At 34.9% G+C, this 19,923-nt stretch overlaps 1 protein-coding gene across 1 annotated transcript in view; it reads left to right on the top strand.

Moving 5' to 3' along the window:
• Positions 1-19,923, top strand: part of TTC6 (tetratricopeptide repeat domain 6) — a 209,006-nt gene that overhangs the window by 110,757 nt on the left and 78,326 nt on the right. The window contains exons 7-8 of the mRNA XM_082449105.1: positions 6,748-6,852; positions 19,292-19,554. Of these exons, the coding sequence (XP_082305231.1) occupies positions 6,748-6,852; positions 19,292-19,554 (368 nt within the window). The remainder of the gene's footprint in view (positions 1-6,747; positions 6,853-19,291; positions 19,555-19,923) is intronic.

The raw sequence follows: 19,923 nt of genomic DNA, 5'->3' as shown, positions 1-19,923 counted from the left end.
TCTACCTTTCTCTAAATAAATACTCTGTTGGTAGAGAGGAAATGTGATCAAAGAATAGTTGACTAGAAATAAAAGTGCTGAAGACTCAGTATCAGCTTATAATTGTGAATCTTTATTTACTGTGTTTGGGTCTTTGGATATTACTGTCAGAAGTCTGTATAGCAACCATGCTCCAGGAGATGGTCACTCTTAGGGTTTCATAGTTGATGCTAGAGTAATGCTTGCAAGTTGATGCTTTAAAATCATTTGCGCTCATTTTTTTCTGGTGAAAGACAAATCTTTTTGGGGAAAGTGCTTGGTCCAATTAAATATTATTCAAAGTCAGTGAAAGTTAAGGAAAACATAATTACCAATAATACCATGGATTCAAACAGCTATTATTTTAAAAAATCTTGCCACATTTTCTTCAAATCTTGTCGTGAATGCCGGATTAAGTTTTTCACTTCCAACTATTTTTAAAAATTATTTTTCTTTTACTGTTTGTTTTATTATTATTATTTTATTGATAGTAAACTTTATTTTTTAGAACAGTCTTAGACTTCCAGAAAAATTACAAAGACAGTGTGGAGATTTCCCACACTCTGTTTCCCCTATTATTAATATGATAATGGTGGGTTAATAGTGGCCCCCAAAAGATATATCCAAGTCCTAACCCATGGTACCTGTGAATGTGACCTTATTTGGAAATAGGGTCTTTTCAGATGTAATTAAGAATCTTGGAATGAGATCATCTTGGATTTAGGGTAAGCCCTAAATCCAAGGGTAAACCCTAAATCCAATATGACTGGTGTCCTTATAAGAAGAGAATGCTCTGTGAACACACAGACACACAGGGAAGAACGCCTTGAGCTGATGGAAGCAAATTGGAATGATGCCGCTGCAAGCCAAGGAATGCCAAGGGTTGCTGGCAATCACTAGAAGCTAGGAAGAGGCACAGAAGAATTCCCTATAGCATTCAGAGAGAGCATAGCCCTCTTGACACCTTGATGGACTTCTTGTTTCTAGAACTCTGAGAGAATAAATTTCTGTTGTTTTAAGCCACCGAATTGTATTTGCTACAGTAGCCCTAAGAAACTACCAATACATCTTAGAGCAGTATGGTAGATTTGTTAAAATCAGTGAACTGATATTTATATGTTATTATTAACTAAGATCCATACTTCATTCAGATTTCCTAAGTTTTAATGTAATGTCCATTTTCTGTTCCAGGATCCCCTCCAGGATACCACATTACATTTAATTGTTATGTCTCCTTAGGCTTCTCTTGGCTGTGACAGTTTCTGAGACTTTCCTTGTTTTTGTTGACCTTGACAGTTTGGGGGATGTACTGGTCAGGTATTTTGTAGACTGTCCTTAATTGGGATTGACTGATTTTTTTTGATTTGATTGTGTTATGTGATTTGTGAGGAAGACCACTGAGGTAAGGTGCCATTTTCATCATATCATATTGAGAGTACATATTATCAATATGACTTATCATTGTTGATGTTAACTTTAATCACCTGGCTGAGGTAGTGTCTGCCAGGTTTTCTTCATCGTCAAGTTTCTCTTTTTGCCTCCTTTCCATCTGTACTCTGGAAAGAAGTCACTATGTGCAGCCCACGCTTAAGGAATGTGGAGCTATGCTCCACCTCCTTCAGAGCAGAGTATCTATAAAGATTAATTTGAATTCAGCTGGACAGGATGTTTGTCTATTCTTCCCATTTATTTATTTATTCAATCATTTACTTATATCAGTATGACTCATGGATGTTTATGCTATACTTTGAGTTTTATTCCAATACTACTTTATTATTATTATTATTTTGCTAAAATTGTTTGAGCTTTGGTCATTGAGAGCTCCTTCAGTTGTCTCCTGTGTCCCTTTGACAGGCCCCATCATTGTGGGATTTTTTTTTTTAACACTTAATTACTGGTAGTACAGATGCTCCAGGTTCATCTTGCATATTTCCTGCCCCAGTCCATAGAGTCAGCCATTTCTACAGGAAGCCTCAGTTTCCTTTATTGGAGAATGTAATTAGAAACTAAGATCAGAACATTGGATGTGCTTGTTGCTGCTGGGGTTTTGTTGCTTCTAGACCTTCTCACCTCACACAAATATACGTCTGTATACTAACTCCTTCCTGTAAATACACATATTATAATACACATAATAAATATAATAAATATACATAATATTTCTATATGTAACCATCTTTTTTTTAATTTTTGATTTTTATTTTATTTATTTTTTTATACAGCAGGTTCTTATTAGTCATCAATTTTATACACATCAGTGTATACATGTCAATCCCAATCGCCCAATTCAGGACACCACCATCCCCACCACACCGCGGTTTTCCCCCCTTGGTGTCCATACATTTGTTCTCTACATCTGTGTCTCAACTTCTGCCCTGCAAACCAGTTCATCTGTACCATTTTTCTAGGTTCCACATACATGCATTAATATACGATATTTGTTTTTCTCTTTCTGACTTACTTCACTCTGTATGACAGTCTCTAGATCCATCCATGTCTCAACAAATGACTCAATTTTGTTCCTTTTTATGGCTGAGTAATATTCCATTGTATATATGAACCACATCTTCTTTATCCATTCGTCTGTCGATGGGCATTTAGGTTGCTTCCATGACCTGGCTATTGTAAATAGTGCTGCAGTGAACATTAGGGTGCATGTGTCTTTTTGAATTATGGTTTTCTCTGGGTATATGCCCAGTAGTGGGATTGCTGGGTCATATGGTAATTCTATTTTTAGTTTGTTAAGGAACCTCCATACTGTTCTCCATAGTGGCTGTATCAATTTACATTCCCACCAACAGTACAAGAGGGTTCCCTTTTCTTCACACCCTCTCCAGCATTTGTTGTTTGTAGATTTTCTGATGATGCCCATTCTAACTGGTGTGAGGTGATACCTCACTGTAGTTTTGATTTGCATTTCTCTAATAATTAGTGATGTTGAGCAGCTTTTCATGTGCTTCTTGGCCATCAGTATGTCTTCTTTGGAGAAATGTCTATTTAGGTCTTCTGCCCATTTTTGGATTGGGTTGTTTCTTTAATATTGAGCTTCATAAGCTGTTTATATATTTTGGAGATTAATCCTTTGTCCGTTGATTCGTTTGCAAGTATTTTCTCCCATTCTGAGGGTTGTCTTTTCGTCTTGTTTATGGTTTCCTTTGCTGTGCAAAAGCTTTGAAGTTTCATTAGGTCCCATTTGTTTATTTTTGTTTTTATTTCCATTACTCTAGGAGGTGGATCAAAAAAGATCTTGCTGTGATTTATGTCAAAGAGTGTTCTTCCTGTGTTTTCCTCTAAGAGTTTTATAGTGTCCGGTCTTATATTTAGGTCTCGAATCCATTTTGAGTTTATTTTTGTGTATGGTGTGAGGGAGTATTCTAATTTCATTCTTTTACATGTAGCTGTCCAGTTTTCCCAGCACCACTTATTGAAGAGACTGTCTTGTCTCCATTGTATATCCTTGCCTCCTTTGTCATAGATTAGTTGACCATAGGTGCGTGGGTTTATCTCTGGGCTTTCTATCTTGTTCCATTGATCTATGTTTCTGTTTTTGTGCCAGTACCATATTGTCTTGATTACTGTAGCTTTGTAGTATAGTCTGAAGTCAGGGAGTCTGATTCTTCCAGCTCCATTTTTTCCCCTCAAGACTGCTTTGGCTCTTCGAGGTCTTTTGTATCTCCATACAAATTGTGAAATTTTTTGTTCTAGTTCCGTAAAAAATGCCATTGGTAATTTGATAGGGATTGCATTGAATCTGTAGATTGCTTTGGGTAGTATAGTCATTTTCACAATATTGATTCTTCCAATCCAAGAACATGGTATATCTCTCCATCTGTTGGTATCATCTTTAATTTCTTTCATCAGTGTCTTATAGTTTTCTGCATACAGGTCTTTTGTCTCCCTAGGTAGGTTTATTCCTAGGTATTTTATTCTCTTTGTTGCAATGGTAAATGGGAGTGTTTCCTTAATTTCTCTTTCTGATCTTTCGTTGTTAGTGTATAGGAATGCAAGAGATTTCTGTGCATTACTTTTGTATCCTGCAACTTTACCAAATTCATTGATTAGCTCTAGTAGTTTTCTGGTGGCATTTTTAGGATTCTCTATGTATAGTATCATGTCATCTGCAAACAGTTACAGTTTTACTTCTTCTTTTCCAGTTTGTATTCCTTTTATTTCTTTTTCTTCTCTGATTGCCGTGGCTAGGACTTCCAAAACTATGTTGAATAATAGCGGTGAGAGTGGACATCCTTGTCTTGTTCCTGATCTTAGAGGAAATGCTTTCGGTTTTTCACCATTGAGAATGATGTTTGCTGTGGGTTTGTTGTATATGGCTTTTATTATGTTGAGGTAGTTTCCCTCTATGCCCACTTTCTGGAGAGTTTTTATCATAAATGGGTGTTGAATTTTGTCAAAAGCTTTTTCTGCATGTATTGAGATGATCATATGGTTTTTATTCTTCATTTTGTTAATATGGTGTATCCCATTGATTGATTTGCGTATATTGAAGAATCCTTGCATCCCTGGGATGAATCCCTCTTGATCATGGTGTATGATCCTTTTAATGTGTTGTTGGATTCTGTGTGCTAGTATTTTGTTGAGGATTTTTGCATCTATATTCATCAGTGATATTGGTCTGTAATTTTCTTTTTTTGTAGTGTCTTTGTTTGGTTTTGGTATCAGGGTGATGGTGGCCTCATAGAATGAGTTTGGGAGTGTTCCTTCCTCTGCAATTTTTTGGAAGAGTTTGAGAAGGGTGGGTGTTAGCTCTTCTCTAAATGTTTGATAGAATTCACCTGTGAAGCCATCTGGTCCTGGGCTTTTGTTTGTTGGAAGATTTTTATTCACAGTTTCAATTTCATTACTTGTGATTGGTCTGTTCATATTTTCTGTTTCTTCCTGGTTCAATCTTGGAAGGTTATACCTCTCTAAGAATTTGTCCATTTCTTCCAGGTTGTCCATTTTATTGGCATAGAGTTGCTTGTAGTAGTCTCTTAGGATGCTTTGTATTTCTGCAGTATCTGTTGTAACTTCTCCTTTTTCATTTTTAATTTTATTGATTTGAGTCCTCTCCCTCTTTTTCTTGATGAGTCTGGCTAATGGTTTATCAATTTTGTTTATCTTCTCAAAGAACCAGCTTTTAGTTTTATTGATCTTTGCTATTGTTTCCTTCATTTCTTCTTCGTTTATTTCTGGTCTGATCTTTATGATTTCTTTCCCCTGCTAACTTTGGGTTTTGTTTGTTCTTCTTTCTCTAGTTCCTTTAGGTATAAGGTTAGATTGTTTATTTGAGATTTTTCTTGTTTCTTGAGGTAGGCTTGTATAGCTATAAACTTCCCTCTTAAAACTGCTTTTGCTGCATCCCACAGGTTTTGGATTGTCATATATGTAACCATCTTTGTCTAACTTAAGCTAAGCATGAGTTCATACTGATGTCTACAACTCTAATTCATGACCGCATGTATCATTCTAACCTCCTCCCTTGCTTATCTTTAAACTCCCTATAATGAGTGACTCCTGGCTCCCACCATCCTCCATCCATTTACTTAATTGTTCAATTCCAATATATAAGTATCAGAATTATTAACCCGTATTCCTGTGGGAAACAACTTTATCAACTAAAGTGTAGTGCTACATACAGTTTCTTTTGCCTTTAGTCTTATATACCCTACTCATTTCCAAGGTTACTATCCTGGGATTGCTCTTGACCTCCTAAATGATCTTTTTAAAATTTGCATACATTGTCTCACTCTTTGTGCTGTAAAGTTTGATGGTTTTGAGAAATGAATGTCATTTAGCCCCAATTCTAGTATCATGCAGCATAGTTTCACCTCCCTAAAAATTCCTCTATGCCTGATTAAATTTTATTTGAAAAAGTTTAAAGAAACAAATAAATACAGAAACCAAGCTAACAAACACGTGGGTACACGTTATCAAAAATTTGTAAGTAATATTTTGTCATACTTGTTTCAGATTTTTTAAAAGACATTTTAAAAACAAATTAAGTCCTCTTGTACTTCTTCCTAATTCCATTTCTCTTCCTTTTTACCCAAGGACAGTTATTGTTACAATTAAGTTTTTTTCCAGTCCATGATTTTATTCTTTATTATATGTACTTATGACCCTAAACAATAAATACTATAGTTCTGTGTGTTCTAGGTACATTTATATAAATGACATGATTTTGTATGTATCTTTCTAAAAGTTACTTATTTTACTGTTAATACTATGCTTCTAAGATCCAACTATGGTTTGTAATTTTTGTGCTGGAATGGCTTTACAGTGTTTAGTTATATGAATACACCACATTTTATTCATCTGTTTCTCTATTAATCGACATTTAAATTGGGCTTTGTTTTTTGCTATTTTGTACACTGTATCAACATCCTTGTACATATCTCTTCATGAATATGTGAAAGAATTTCCTTAGAATATATAGCTGGAAGTGAAATTATTGGATTATGCAGCATATACATTTTCTATTTTACTAGAAATAACCAGTTTGCCTCTAGTGTGGTTCTACTAATTTCCCACATCCTTGGCATCACTTGAAGTTGCTGACTATATTTTTGCTAATCTGATGGGTATGATAAATTGTCTTTCCCAGATTTGCAGACACTGTGGAACCAATCACCTCATTTTCTCAGCGGCTAGAACTAATTTTGATAGGAACTTGGGTATTTACCCTAGGGATCATTTGTTAATTTCTAATAGCCTTTTATGTTATTTTCAAAGGTGTCTGCTTATCCAGGATTTACCAAGTTGTTTTGGAATCTAACTTCACCCAAATTCTCTGTTCCAGTATCTGTCATAAAGGAAACAGTATATCCAAAATATGAGGTAAAATACTGAATGACTTTTCTGTATTGTTTAATAATTAGACTGTATAATTGAATATGACATTAAATTTTACTGGACAGTTGTTATGTAAATTGTTGGTAAAGATTGCCATAATTGAATGATTGGATGGCACTGTAGAAATTATACATACAAAATAAATAATTTTTATATGTATGTGTTATATGTGTATACATATATACACACATAACCCCTAACTATGTGTACACTTATGCACATACACTTATACGTATATTTCTAAAAAAAAAAATGTTGTACTTATCCATGTTAATTTAGCCAGCCAAAAAGAATATTCTCTTTTCTTTCTGAATGAATCATTTATTTGACTGACAAGATATAAAGCTTCTTGGGTTGTTTAGAAGATCTTTATGATATTTTCATTTGCTTTTAAAAGTGCATTTTTAGTTAATGTTTAAGAAAGTTTAAAACTACCCAATACAATTATTAATCTATTTTCTTCTTCCTTTAAAGTGTTTGCTTGCTCTCATTTTATGTTTTATGGCTTATTTTAAAAATTAGAAAAATGAAGAGAAGGAAATCAAAATCATCTGTTATTTTTCTCCCTCAAGACAATCACTGCCCACTTTCTGGTCCATTTTCTTTCATTGTTAAAAATTCTTTTTCTTCCTCCTCTTCTTTTTTTCTCCTTTCCCCTCCTTTTCTTCTTCCTACTTATATTTTCCTCTTAAAATAATTCTGTGATGAACATCATGGTGCATACATTTTTAATGGTATTTAGAATTAGTTTATTTGCATAGGATCCTAGATAGCTTACTGATAACACATATATCAGAAAAGAATAAGACAAAAAAGTTAATCATGGGGAAAGCATACCAGGGTATTAGCATAATAAATTCAGATATAAAATTAAAGAAATTCTGTCCATATATGCCCTTGTTTGAAATGGTCATCAACATCATTGTTGATATTGAAACATCTTTACATTCCTTGCATTACTTGATTATGACGTATTATTTTTAAATATTATATTGAATTCTGTTAGGCAATATTTTATTGTTTTTTTAAAATATACACTCATGAGTGAAATATGTATTTAGTGTATTTTTTTTGTTGGACTCTGTCATCAAGGTTATTCTTGCTTTATAAAGTTAATTGGGTAACATTTCTTCTTTTTTAATATTCTGGAATTCAAATAGCATAGGGATAACCTTGAAAATGTGGAAGGATTCACTGTCTAGAAACATTTGAACTGTTTGGGAAGGTAATTTTTTGACAATTAAAACTTTTTATTTTCTAATTCTTGGGTTATTCATGTTTAATATTTTTCCTCAAGTCAATTGGTAACATATTCTTACAGAAAGCCATTTATTTATTCAATTGAAATTTATAAGCTTATATGCAGAGTTTGTATATATTCTCTCTTTAGTTTTAATCTCCATTGCTAAAGTTGCATTGTTTTCTTTCCCATTTCTAATGATATTTGGGGAATTTTTTTCTTCCCTAGAATGAATTTTCTAGAAATTAGTATTTTTTTTTGTCTTTTCTCATTTATTTTCAATTACAAGTGCTTTATTCTCTACTTGTCAAATTACTATACCCACACTAGTGTAAAACCATCTCTTTAATTTTTTTTAGCAAGGTTTATGGTGTACGATTGCCTAGCTATTAGATATCATGACCAGTCAGCCAGAAAAACAAATGAGTCCAACCTACCATATTTGACCAGAAAACTTTTGGATTAGTTATAAATTCAATTTTTGCCCCTCTGAGTTTTTGTTGCTTCTCTTTTTGAAAATGTTTTGGTTATTGGTTTCCTGCTTCTACAGAAGGTTGACATCTCTATTTGGGCGTTTTCCTAATTTCTTGTTGAAAATTTAATCTCTTTACCTTTCATATTTTTAACAAATATAAGTATTTTGACCTTATTTCATATATTTTTTATTTATGGTGTGTTCATTTATTTTCTAAATAATTTCTATTGCAGCTTTCTTTATCTTTTTGATACACAACTTATGTGGGAAAGTGTTTTTTTAACTTGAAATTATTTTGTTTAATTTTTATTGTTTATCCTTATTAACATAAGAAAATATGTTCTTTAGAGTAACAGTTTCTTGGAATTTATTGATATTTGCTTTGTGGTTTACTAGATATCCCAATAGTATCTACAATACTAATTCAATGCTATTATATGCAGTGACTTTTATATTGTAGCGGCACTAAGCGGAGTGCAGGCTTTGTAATCAGACAGTCTTGGATTTGAATCCCACTTGTTTTCTGGATACCCTTGTATTAGTATTTTAACTTCTTCTTTTTAAAAATTTTTATTTTTTTATTGAAGTATAGTTGATTTACAATGTTGTGCCAATCTCTGCTGTGCAGCAAAGTGACTCAGTTACACACATACAGACATTTAAAAAATTCTTTTCCATTATGGTTTATCACAGGATACTGAATATAGTTCCCTGTGCTGTACGGTAGGACCTTGTTGTTTATCCATCCTATATATGTAGTTTACATCTGCTCATCCCACACTCCCAGTCCTTCCCTCCTCTACCACCCTCCCCCTTGGCAACCACGAGTCTGTTCTCTATGTCTGTGAGTCTATTTCTGTTTTGTAGATACGTTCATTTGTGCCATATTTTAGAATCCACATATAAGTGGTATCATATGGTATTTGTCTTTCTCTTTCTGACTTACTCCACTTAGTATGATAGTCTCTAGCTGCATCCATGTTGCTGCAAATGGCATTATTTCATTCTTTTTTATGGCTGAGTAGTATTCCATTGTGTATATGTACCACATCTTCTTTATCCATTCATCTGTAATGGACATTTAGGTTGTGTCCATGTTTGGCTATTGTGAATAGTGCTGCTATGAACACAGGGGTGCATGTATCTTTTTAAATTATAATTTTGTCTGGGTATATGCCCAGGAGTGGGATTGCTGGATCATATGGTAATTCTATTTTTAGTTTTCTGAGGAACCTCCGTACTGTAATGTTTTCCATAATGGCTGCACCAACTTACATTCCTGCCAACAGTGTAGGAGGGTTACCTTTTCTTCACACCCTCTCCAACATTTGTTATTTGTAGACTTTTTAATGATGGCCATTCTGACCAGTGTGAGGTGGTACCTCACTATAGTTTTGATTTGCATTTCTCTAATAATTAGTGATGCTGAGCATCTTTCCATGTGCCTACTGGACATCTGTATGTCTTCTTTGGAGAAATGTCTATTAAGGTGTTGTGCCCTTATTTTCAATTTTTAAATATTTGGGTAAATAGTGTTTTATCATGCCTACTTTGGAAGTTATATATATTGTTTCTTATTCCTATGATGGTTTCCGTAGAATATATATGTTTAACTTATCAGTAGCTAATGTTTTTTTTGTTTGTTTGTTTGTTAAATTTTTGGCTGCACCATGCAGCATGTGGGATCTTAATTCCCCAACCAAGGATCGAACTTGCGCTCCCTGCAGTGGAACCGTGGAGTCTTGACCACTAGACCAGGGAAGTCCCTAATATTAATCAATACCTTTATACTCTTCCAGGAAACTACAATGACTTTAAACCTTTTATTCCATTTACTCCTTTTTGATTTAATATGCTCTTTGATACATTTTTCGATCCTTATCTTTTAAAATTCCAAAGACATTATTCTTATCATTTCATGCAATATTCCTTATGTTTTACCCATGTATTTATCTCTCTCTCTTTTCCTTTCTATTTTTAAATTTTTTTGGGGCAAAAATTATTTTTTAACACAGGTTTTCATCTATTCACTTTTGCTTACAACACTAAATTACTTACATAACATTATACTATAACAATGAACCTTTCTATTTTTTGAGCATCTCAGACCATCCTGTCTGGAATCATTTTGCCCTCTGCTAAAGTATATCTTTTAGAACTTGCTTTACGGGAAGTGGTAAAATCCTGTTATTTCTTTGTTTCAAATGTCTTTATATTCATGCTTGTGGGATATTTTACTTGGGGATAATACTATTGCAAATATTTACTTTTACCACACTAATGATGTTTCATAATATTCTGGTGTTCACTATGGCTGTTGAGAATTGAGTCTTAAGTATGAATCCTTTGAAGATAATCAATTCTCTGCATCCCCCCCCCCAACTTTTTACTTTTAAGTTATTCTCTTTTCTTCCATACAGTTTCAGTATGATGTGTCTAGTTGTAGATTTCTTCTTATTTATTGTATTGAGGAATAATTGGGATTTTTGAATCTGTGGTTTGATGTCTTTCATCAGCTATGTAAAATTTTTAGTCACTGTTTCTTCATATTTTGCCTCTGTCCATTCTCTCTTTCATTTTCTGGGACTTTAATCACATGTATTAGCTACTTTTTTTCCTCTTGAAACTGGATCCTGGACAATTTCTTCTGATCTGTCTTTAGTTCAGGTTCATAAATTCTTTCTTCAGTTATGTCTAATATATTGTTAAACTTGTTCTCTGTATTTTTAAATTTGGTTTTGTATTTTTCTTTTTAGAATTTATATATTTCCTCCAAACCTATTATGTTCTGGTGTTTTGTTTCTTTGTGTACCTGTCTGTCTTTAAATGTTTATCATTGTATTTAAAACATTATTTTTAGTAAATATTTGAGACCTGAAATGGCAGTTCCTCCTCTAGAGAAAAAAATTTTTTTCAGAACCTGAGATCTGTACCACTCAACCTAAATTTAAGGTTGAGGCTTGAGCTTCTATGAACACCTTGTGACAGAGCCTAGGCTGAAAGTATACACAAATGTTGATTTACTTTCATTCACTCTTCATCTGAGGGTATAGCCCTGTAGTATCCCTGTAGCCTTGTATACTTGTATATTATATATATATAAAATCAGTTTCCATACCTCAGGGAGAATCTGGGCTTGGATTTCTGTCATCCTTACCATCAAAAGTTGCAGATATGCAGCTCAGCTTTGCAACAGTTTTGGCAAACATCTTGCAAACAAAATCATCTTTGAAAACTGGGTTTACATTTTCAGGTTTTTGCTTTTTCCTATATTTTTGCTCAGTATTTCTTCATCATCTTGTTAGCTTTTTGATGCTTTGAAGATTATCTTTGACATAATACACACTTTATTAGTTGTTCTCAGCAGAAGTACCTAGCATGCCATAATTAGAAGCAGAAGTCATAACCGACTTTTAAGGTAGCAAAACTGTTTCCATTTCCATCTGCATCCCAGCTTTTATTACATGCATACTAATTTTAGCAATATCCCTGTAGTAGAGGAGGAGAATTTTTACATCATGTATCAGGTAAGCAATGCTGTAATTGCCCTGGGCCATATCCTGACAGGTTCCAAGATATGAACCACATTCTCTTTATTTTTTTTTTCTTAACATGTTTATTGGCGTATAATTGATTTAAAATGGTGTGTTACTTTCTGCTTTATAACAAGTGAATCAGCTATACATATACATATATCCCCATATCTCCTCCCTGTTATGTCTCCCTCCCACCCTCTCTATCCCACCCCTCTAGGTGGTTCCAGAGCACTGAGCTGATCTCCCTGTGCTATGTGGCTGCTTCCCACTAGCTATCTATTTTACATTTGGTAATATATATAAGTACATGCCACTCTCTCACCTCGTCCCAGCTTACCCTTCCCCCTCCCATTGTCCTCAAGTCCATTCTCTACGTCTCCATCATTATTCCTGTCCTGCCCCTAGGTTCTTCAGAACCATTTTTTTTTTTAAGATTCCATATATATGTGTTAGCATACGGTATTTGTTTTTCTCTTTCTGACTTACTTCACTCTGCATGACAGACTCTAGGTCCATCCACCTCACTACAAATAACTCAATTTCGTTTCTTTATATGGCTGAGTAATATTCCATTGTATATATGTGCCACATCTTCTTTATCCATTCATCTGTCGATGGACATTTAGGTTGCTTCCATGTCCTGGCTATTGTAAATAGAGCTGCAATGAACATTTTGGTACATGACTCTTTTTGAACTATGGTTTTCTCAGGGTATATGCCCAGTAGTGGGATTGCTGGGTCGTATGGTAGTTCTATTTTTAGTTTTTTAAGGAACCTCCATACTTTTCTCCATAGTGGCTGTATCAATTTACATTCCCACCAACAGTGCAAGAGTGTTCCCTTTCCTCCACACCCTCTCCAGCATTTATTGTTTCTAGATTTTTTGATGATGGCCACTCTGACTGGTGTGAGGTGATACTTCATTGTAGTTTTGAGTTGCATTTCTCTAATGATTAGTGATGTTGAGCATTCTTTCATGTGTTTGTTGGCAATCTGTATATCTTCTTTGGAGAAATGTCTATTTAGGTCTTCTGCCCGTTTTTGGATTTGGTTGTTTGTTTTTTGATATTGAGCTGCATGAGCTGCTTGTAAATCTTGGAGATTAATCCTTTGTCAGTTGCTTCGTTTGCAAATATTTTCTCCCATTCTGAGGGTTGTCTTTTCGTCTTGTTTATGTTTTTCTTTGCTGTGCAAAAGCTTTTAAGTTTCATTAGGGCCCGTTTGTTTATTTGTGTTTTTATTTCCATTTCTCTAGGAGGTGGGTCAAAAAGGATCTTACTGTGACTTATGTCATAGAGTGTTCTGCCTATGTTTTCCTCTAAGAGTTTTATAGTGTCTGGCCTTACATTTAAGTCTTTAATCCATTTTGAGTTTATTTTTGTGTATGGTGTTAGGGAGTGTTCTAATTTCATTCTTTTACATGTAGCTGTCCAGTTTTCCCAGCACCACTTATTGAGGAGGCTGTATTGTATATTCTTGCTTCCGTTATCAAAAATAAGGTGACCATATGTGTGTGGGTTTATCTCTGGACTTTCTATCTGGTTCCATTGATCTATATTTCTGTTTTTGTGCCAGTGCCATACTGTCTTGATTACTGTAGCTATGTACTATAGTCTGAAGTCAGGGAGCCTGATTCCTCCAGCTCCTTTTTTCTTTCTCAAGATTGCTTTGGCTATTCGGGGTCTCTTGTGTTTCCATACAAATTGTGAAATTTTTTGTTCTACTTCTGTGAAAAATGCCATTGGTAGTTTGATAGGGATTGCATTGAATCTGTAGATTGCTTTGGGTAGTATAGTCGTTTTCACAATGTTGATTCTTCCAATCCAAGAACATGGTATATCTGTCCATCTGTTTGTATCATCTTTAATTTCTTTCATCAGTGTCCTATAGTTTTCTGCATACAGGTCTTTTGTCTCCTTAGGTAGGTTTATTCCTAGGTATTTTATTCTTTTTGTTGCAATGGTAAATGGGAGTGTTTCCTTCATTTCTCTTTCAGATTTTTCATCATTGGTGTATAGGAATGCAAGAGATTTCTGTGCATTAATTTTGTATCCTGCTACTTTACCAAATTCATTGATTAGCTCTAGTAGTTTTCTGGTAGCATCTTTAGGATTCTCCATGAAGAGTATCATGTCTTCTGCAAACAGTGACAGTTTTACTTCGTCTTTTCCAATTTGGATTCCTTTTATTTCTTTTTCTTCTCTGATTGCTGTGGCCAAAACTTCCAAAACTATGTTGCATAATAGTGGTGAGAGTGGACAACCTTGTCTTGTTCCTGATGTTAGAGGAAATGGTTTCAGTTTTTCACCATTGAGAACGATGTTGTCTGTGCGTTTGTCATATATGGCCTTTATTAAGTTGAGGTAAGTTCCTTCTATGCCTACTTTCTGCAGGGCTTTTATCATAAATGGGTGTTGAATTTTGTTGAAAGCTTTTTCTGTATCTATTGAGATTATCATGTGGTTTTTATCCTTCAGTTTGTTAATATGGTGTATCACATTGATTGATTTGCATATATTGAAGAATCCTTGCAACCCTGGGGTAAACCCCACTTGTTCATGGTGTATGATCCTTGTAATGTGCTGCTGGATTCTGTCTGCTAGTATTTTGTTGAGGATTTTTTCATCTATGTTCATCATTGTTATTGGCCTGTAGTTTTCATTCTTTGTGAACTCTTTGTCTGGTTTCAGTATCAGGGTGAGAGTGGCCTCACAGAATGAGTTTTGGAGTGTTCCTCCCTCTGTTATATTTTGGAAGAGTTTGAGAAGGATAGGTGTTAGCTCTTGTGTAAATGTTTGATAGAATTCGCCTGTGAAGCCATCAGGTCCTGGGCTTTTGTTTGTTGGAAGATTTTTAATCACAGTTTCAATTTCAGTTCTTGTGATTGGTCTGTTTATATTTTCTATTTCTTGCTGGTTCAGTCTCGGAAGGTTGTGCTTTTCTAAGAATTTGTTCATTTCTTCCAGGTTGTCCATTTTATTGGCATATAGTTGCTTGTAGTAATCTCTCATGATTGTTTGTATTTCTTCAGTGTCAGTTGTTACTTCTCTTTTTTCATTTCTAATTCTATTGATTTGAGTCTTCTTCCTTTTTTTCTTGATGAATCTGGCTAATTCTTTGTCAATTTTGTTTATCTTCTCAAAGAGCCAGCTTTTAGTTTTATTGATCTTTGCTATTGTTTCCTTCATTTCTTTTTCCTTTATTTCTGATCTTATTTTTATGATTTCTTTCCTTCTGCTAACTTTGGGGTTTTTTTGTTCTTCTTTCTCTAATTGCTTTAGGTGCAAGGTTAGGTTGTTTATTCGAGATGTTTCCTGTTTCTTGAGGTAGGCTTGTATTGCTATAAACTTCCCTCTTAGAACTGCTTTTGCTGCATCCCATAGGTTTTGGGTCATCATGTTTTCGTTGTCATTTTTTTCTAGGTATTTTTTGATTTCCCTTTGATTTCTTCAGTGATATCTTGGTTATTTAGTAGTGTATTGTTTAACTCCATGTGTTTGTATTTTTTACAGATTTTTTCCCTGTAATTGTTGTCTAGTCTCATAGCGTTGTGGTTGGAAAAGATACTTGACATGATTTCAATTTTCTTAAATTTACCAAGGCTTGATTTGTGACCCATGATATGATCTCTCCTGGAAAATGTTCCATGAGCACTTGAGAAGAAAGTGTATTCTGTTGTTTTTGGACGGAATGTCTTATAAATATCAATTAAGTCCATCTTGTTTAATGTATCATTTAAAGTTTGTGTTTCCTTATATATTTTCGTTTTGGATGATCTGTGCATTGGTGAAAGTGGGGTGTTAAAGTCCCCTAGTATGATTGTGTTACTGTCGATTTCCCCCTTTATGGCTGTTAGAATTTGCCTTATATATTGAGTTGCTCCTATGTTGGGTGCATAAATATTTACAATTTTTATATCTTCTTCTTCGGTTGATCCCTTGATCATTATGTAGTGTCCTTCTTTGTCTCTTGTAATAGTCTTTATTTTAAAGTCTATTTTGTCTGAAATGAGAATTGCTACTTCAGCTTTCTTTTGATTTCCATTTACATGGAATATCTTTTTCCATCCCCTCACTTTCGGTCTGTATGTGTCCCTAGGTCTGAAATGGGTCTCTTGTAGACAGCATATATACAGGTCTTGTTTTTGTATCCATTCAGCCAGCCTATGTCTTTTGGTTGGAGCATTTAGTCCATTTACATTTAAGGTAGTTATCAATATGTATGTTCCTGTTACCATTTTCTTAATTGTTTTGGGTTTGTTATTGTAGGTCCTTCCCTTCTCTTGTGTTTCCTGCCTAGAGAAGTTCCTTTAGCATTTGTTGTAAAGCTGTTTTGGTGGTGCTGAATTCTCTTAGCTTTTGCTTGTCTGTAAAGGTTCTAATTTGTCCATCGAATCTGAATGAGATCCTTGCTGGGTAGAGTAATCTTGGTTGTAGGTTTTTCCCTTTCATCTCTTTAAATATGTCCTGTCACTCCTTTCTGGCTTGCAGAGTTTCTGCTGAAAGATCAGCTGTTAACCTTATGGGGATTGTCTTGTATGTTATTTGTTGTTTTTCCCTTGCTGCTTTTAATATTTTTTCTTTGCATTTAATTTTTGATAGTTTGATTAATATGTGTCTTGGCATGTTTCTCCTTGGATTTATCCTCTATGGGACTCTCTGCACTTCCTGAACTTGACTGACTTTCCTTTCCCTTATTAAGGTAGTTTTCAACTATAATCTCTTCAGATATTTTCTCAGTCCCTTTCTTTTTGTCTTCTTCTTCTGGGACTCCTGTAATTCGAATGTTGGTGCATTTAATGTTGTCCCAGAGGCTTCTGAGATTGTCCTCAATTCTTTTCAATCTTTTTTCTTTATTCTGCTCGGCAGTAGTTATTTCCAGTATTTTATCTTCTAGGTCACTTATCCGTTCTTCTGCCTCAGTTATTCTGCTATTGATTCCTTCTAGAGAGTTTTAAATTTCATTTGTTGTGTTACTCATCATTGTTCCTTTGCGCTTTAGTTCTTCTAGGTCCTTGTTAAACATTTCTTGTATTTTCTCCATTCTGTTTTGAAGATTTTGGCTATCTTTACTATCATTACTCTGAATTCTTTTTCAGGTAGACTGCCTATTTCCTCTTCATTTGTTTGGTCTGGTGGGCTTTTATCTTGCTCCTTCATCTGCTGTGTGTTTCTCTGTGTTCTCATTTTGCTTAACCCACTGTGTTTGGGGTCTCCTTTTCGCAGGTTGCAATTTCGTACTTCCTGTTGCTTTTGGTGTCTGCGCCCAGTGGCTAAGGTTGGTCAGTGGGTTTTGTATGCTTCCTGGTTGAGGGGACTGGTGCCTGTGTTCTGGTGGATGAGGCTGGATCTTGTCTTTCTGTTGGGCAGGACTGCATCCGGTGGTGTGTTTTAGGGTTTCTGTTACCTTGTTATGATTTTAGGCAACCTTTATGCTAATGAGTGGGGTTGTGTTCCTGTCTTGCTAGTTGTTTGGCCTAGGGGATCCAACACTTTAGCTTGCTGATGCTACAGTGCTGGAGACAGTTGAGTGGAGCTGGGTCTTAGCGTTGAGATGGAGATCTCTGGGAGAGCTTTTGCCATTTGATATTATGTGGAGCCGGGAGGTCTCTGGTGGAGCAATGTCCTGAACTCAGCTCTCCCACCTCAGAGGCACAGGCCTGACACCCGGCCGGAGCACCAAGATCCTGTCAGCCACCCGGGTTTTGGGAAGTCTGAGGTCTTCTGCCAGCGTTCAGTAGGTGTTCTGTAGTAGTTGTTCCACATGTAGATGTATTTCTGAGGTATTTGTGGGGAGGAAGGTGATCTCCACGTCTTACTCCTTCGCCATCTTGAAGGTCTCCTTCCACATTCTCTTTTTAAAAAGCAATCATTGATTGTTAGTAGGTTCTGCTTTTCTGATATCTATAAAGTGCAGTGTTAAAATTTTTGTCCTTGTTACTGTTAAAAGTATTGTTTTAAGTATGTAATAGCTGCTATTCCATCATATTTGAATATTTTGTGCAAGCATATGATAAAATAGTTCCAAAATCTCTTGTGTGTCACATAGTTTGTCTTTGAAGAATAATGATGAAAGTGACCAGGTATCTTTCTGCAATGTCCAGTAATTCTCTTACCTTACATTGTGCTATAACTACTTTCCATAAATACAACAGAGAGGATGAACAAAAATTCAATGTTGGTGATTCCTAAATTACCCATAGCCTTCTGCATATCTGTTCCATTCTCAGTGATAACTGTGTGATACTCTTTTAAAAAATTTATTTATTCATTTATTTTTTTGGCTGCACTGGGTCTTTGTCGCGGCATGCAGGCTCTGTGGCGCGCGGGCTTCTCTAGTTGCAGCACACGGGCTTAGTTGCGGTATGTGAGATCTTAGTTCTCCCACCAGGGATTGAACCCAGGCCCCCTGCATTGGGAGCGCCAAGTCTTAACACATGGATCGCCAGGGAGGTCCCTACGTGATACTTTTAAAAGTTGATTTTCTATTGAATAAATATTTAAAATTTTTGAAATGTTAGTTGAGACCTAAAAATTTCAGCAAACAAAGCAGTAGAAGGATTTTATTCATCATGTATCCACCGGGCTATGAAACTTAGGTCTTGTAGTTGTTTCTATATATCCAAATCTCTGATTACAAGATAGAGAAGTAGCACATTTAATAATAATCATAATTATTGCAGCAAGTCACCCTTACAGCAATAAATATTTATATAATTTAATTGACTGAGTTAAAAGTATAAAGCATTTAAGGCAATTTTCATTCCAATTAATATTTAGAATGCTTACTTGTATTTGTCAGTGAATAGTTGCATATTTACAATAACTCTAAATGATATGTTTTGTTCATAATACTGATGTTGATATACTAAAGAGATTCAATGCCAACCTATGAGGTCACAGGATCATTGATTTCTCCTAAGACCAGGGATGTCAGAAATAATGTAGAAGTATCTATTTGGCTAAAGTCCAATGCCAAAGCCAAACTGTGGGTTTTGGCCAAATACTTAGTCTGCAGCCAGACTTTGATGCATCTCTGGTGTTTTCTAGAATTCTACCTTTCCTGTATATTGCTCTTTTGGTAATAATGTTATACTATGAAGCAACAGTAATCATAGGCTTTTAAAAGTATTCCACTATATAGCTTAAAACTGTTATCTTTTTTTTATCACAGAGTGTGCAAGCAAGCAGAATTTTATTTGAGAAATTTACATCTGAAAGCAAGGAAAGTGTCATTACTTTAAATCAGTGTAGGAGAAGTTCTAGGGTAAGTATAATTTTTATTCTAAATTATTGGTTGGTGGCTTTATGTGACTACAGTTCAGATATTATTTCTAGCGATTTCAGAAATAATTTCTTGATGCTTCCTCATTCTGGGAAATGCCTCAGAATATTCACTAGTGTCTTTGCAGAGGACCTGTTTCCTCTTTCAAATCTGTGATCTTTATGACACTCAGAAGATGTTATTTACTAATCAATAGCAGGATATCTGCTGTGAGTTTTCCTAAAATTCCTAAAATGTCTGGGTTTGCACTCATTTAGCACTGCTTGCCCAGGTCTTAAATGATCAAAGGAACATGTTTATGAATCTTTTGACCAAATGCAGGGAGGGATTTGTTTATGGCTATGAAACAGAGTAAAACTGAATTCTCTAAATGGTGATTGGACTCATGCCCATGACGTTATTATCCCTACAGTGTATCTAAATAAACTAATTAATAAACACAATTGGGGAGAAAAGAGATAGTGATTGAGGGAAGAAGAAAGGTATGAAATTTATATTAGTGGTTTAATAAATATCTTGAA

This window comes from Balaenoptera physalus (assembly GCF_965194825.1).
Source record: "Balaenoptera physalus genome assembly, chromosome: 2".
NCBI classification, from domain to species: domain Eukaryota; kingdom Metazoa; phylum Chordata; class Mammalia; order Artiodactyla; family Balaenopteridae; genus Balaenoptera; species Balaenoptera physalus.
Note: the sequence above shows the minus strand (reverse complement) of the source record. Positions and strands in the feature narration are given on the sequence as shown.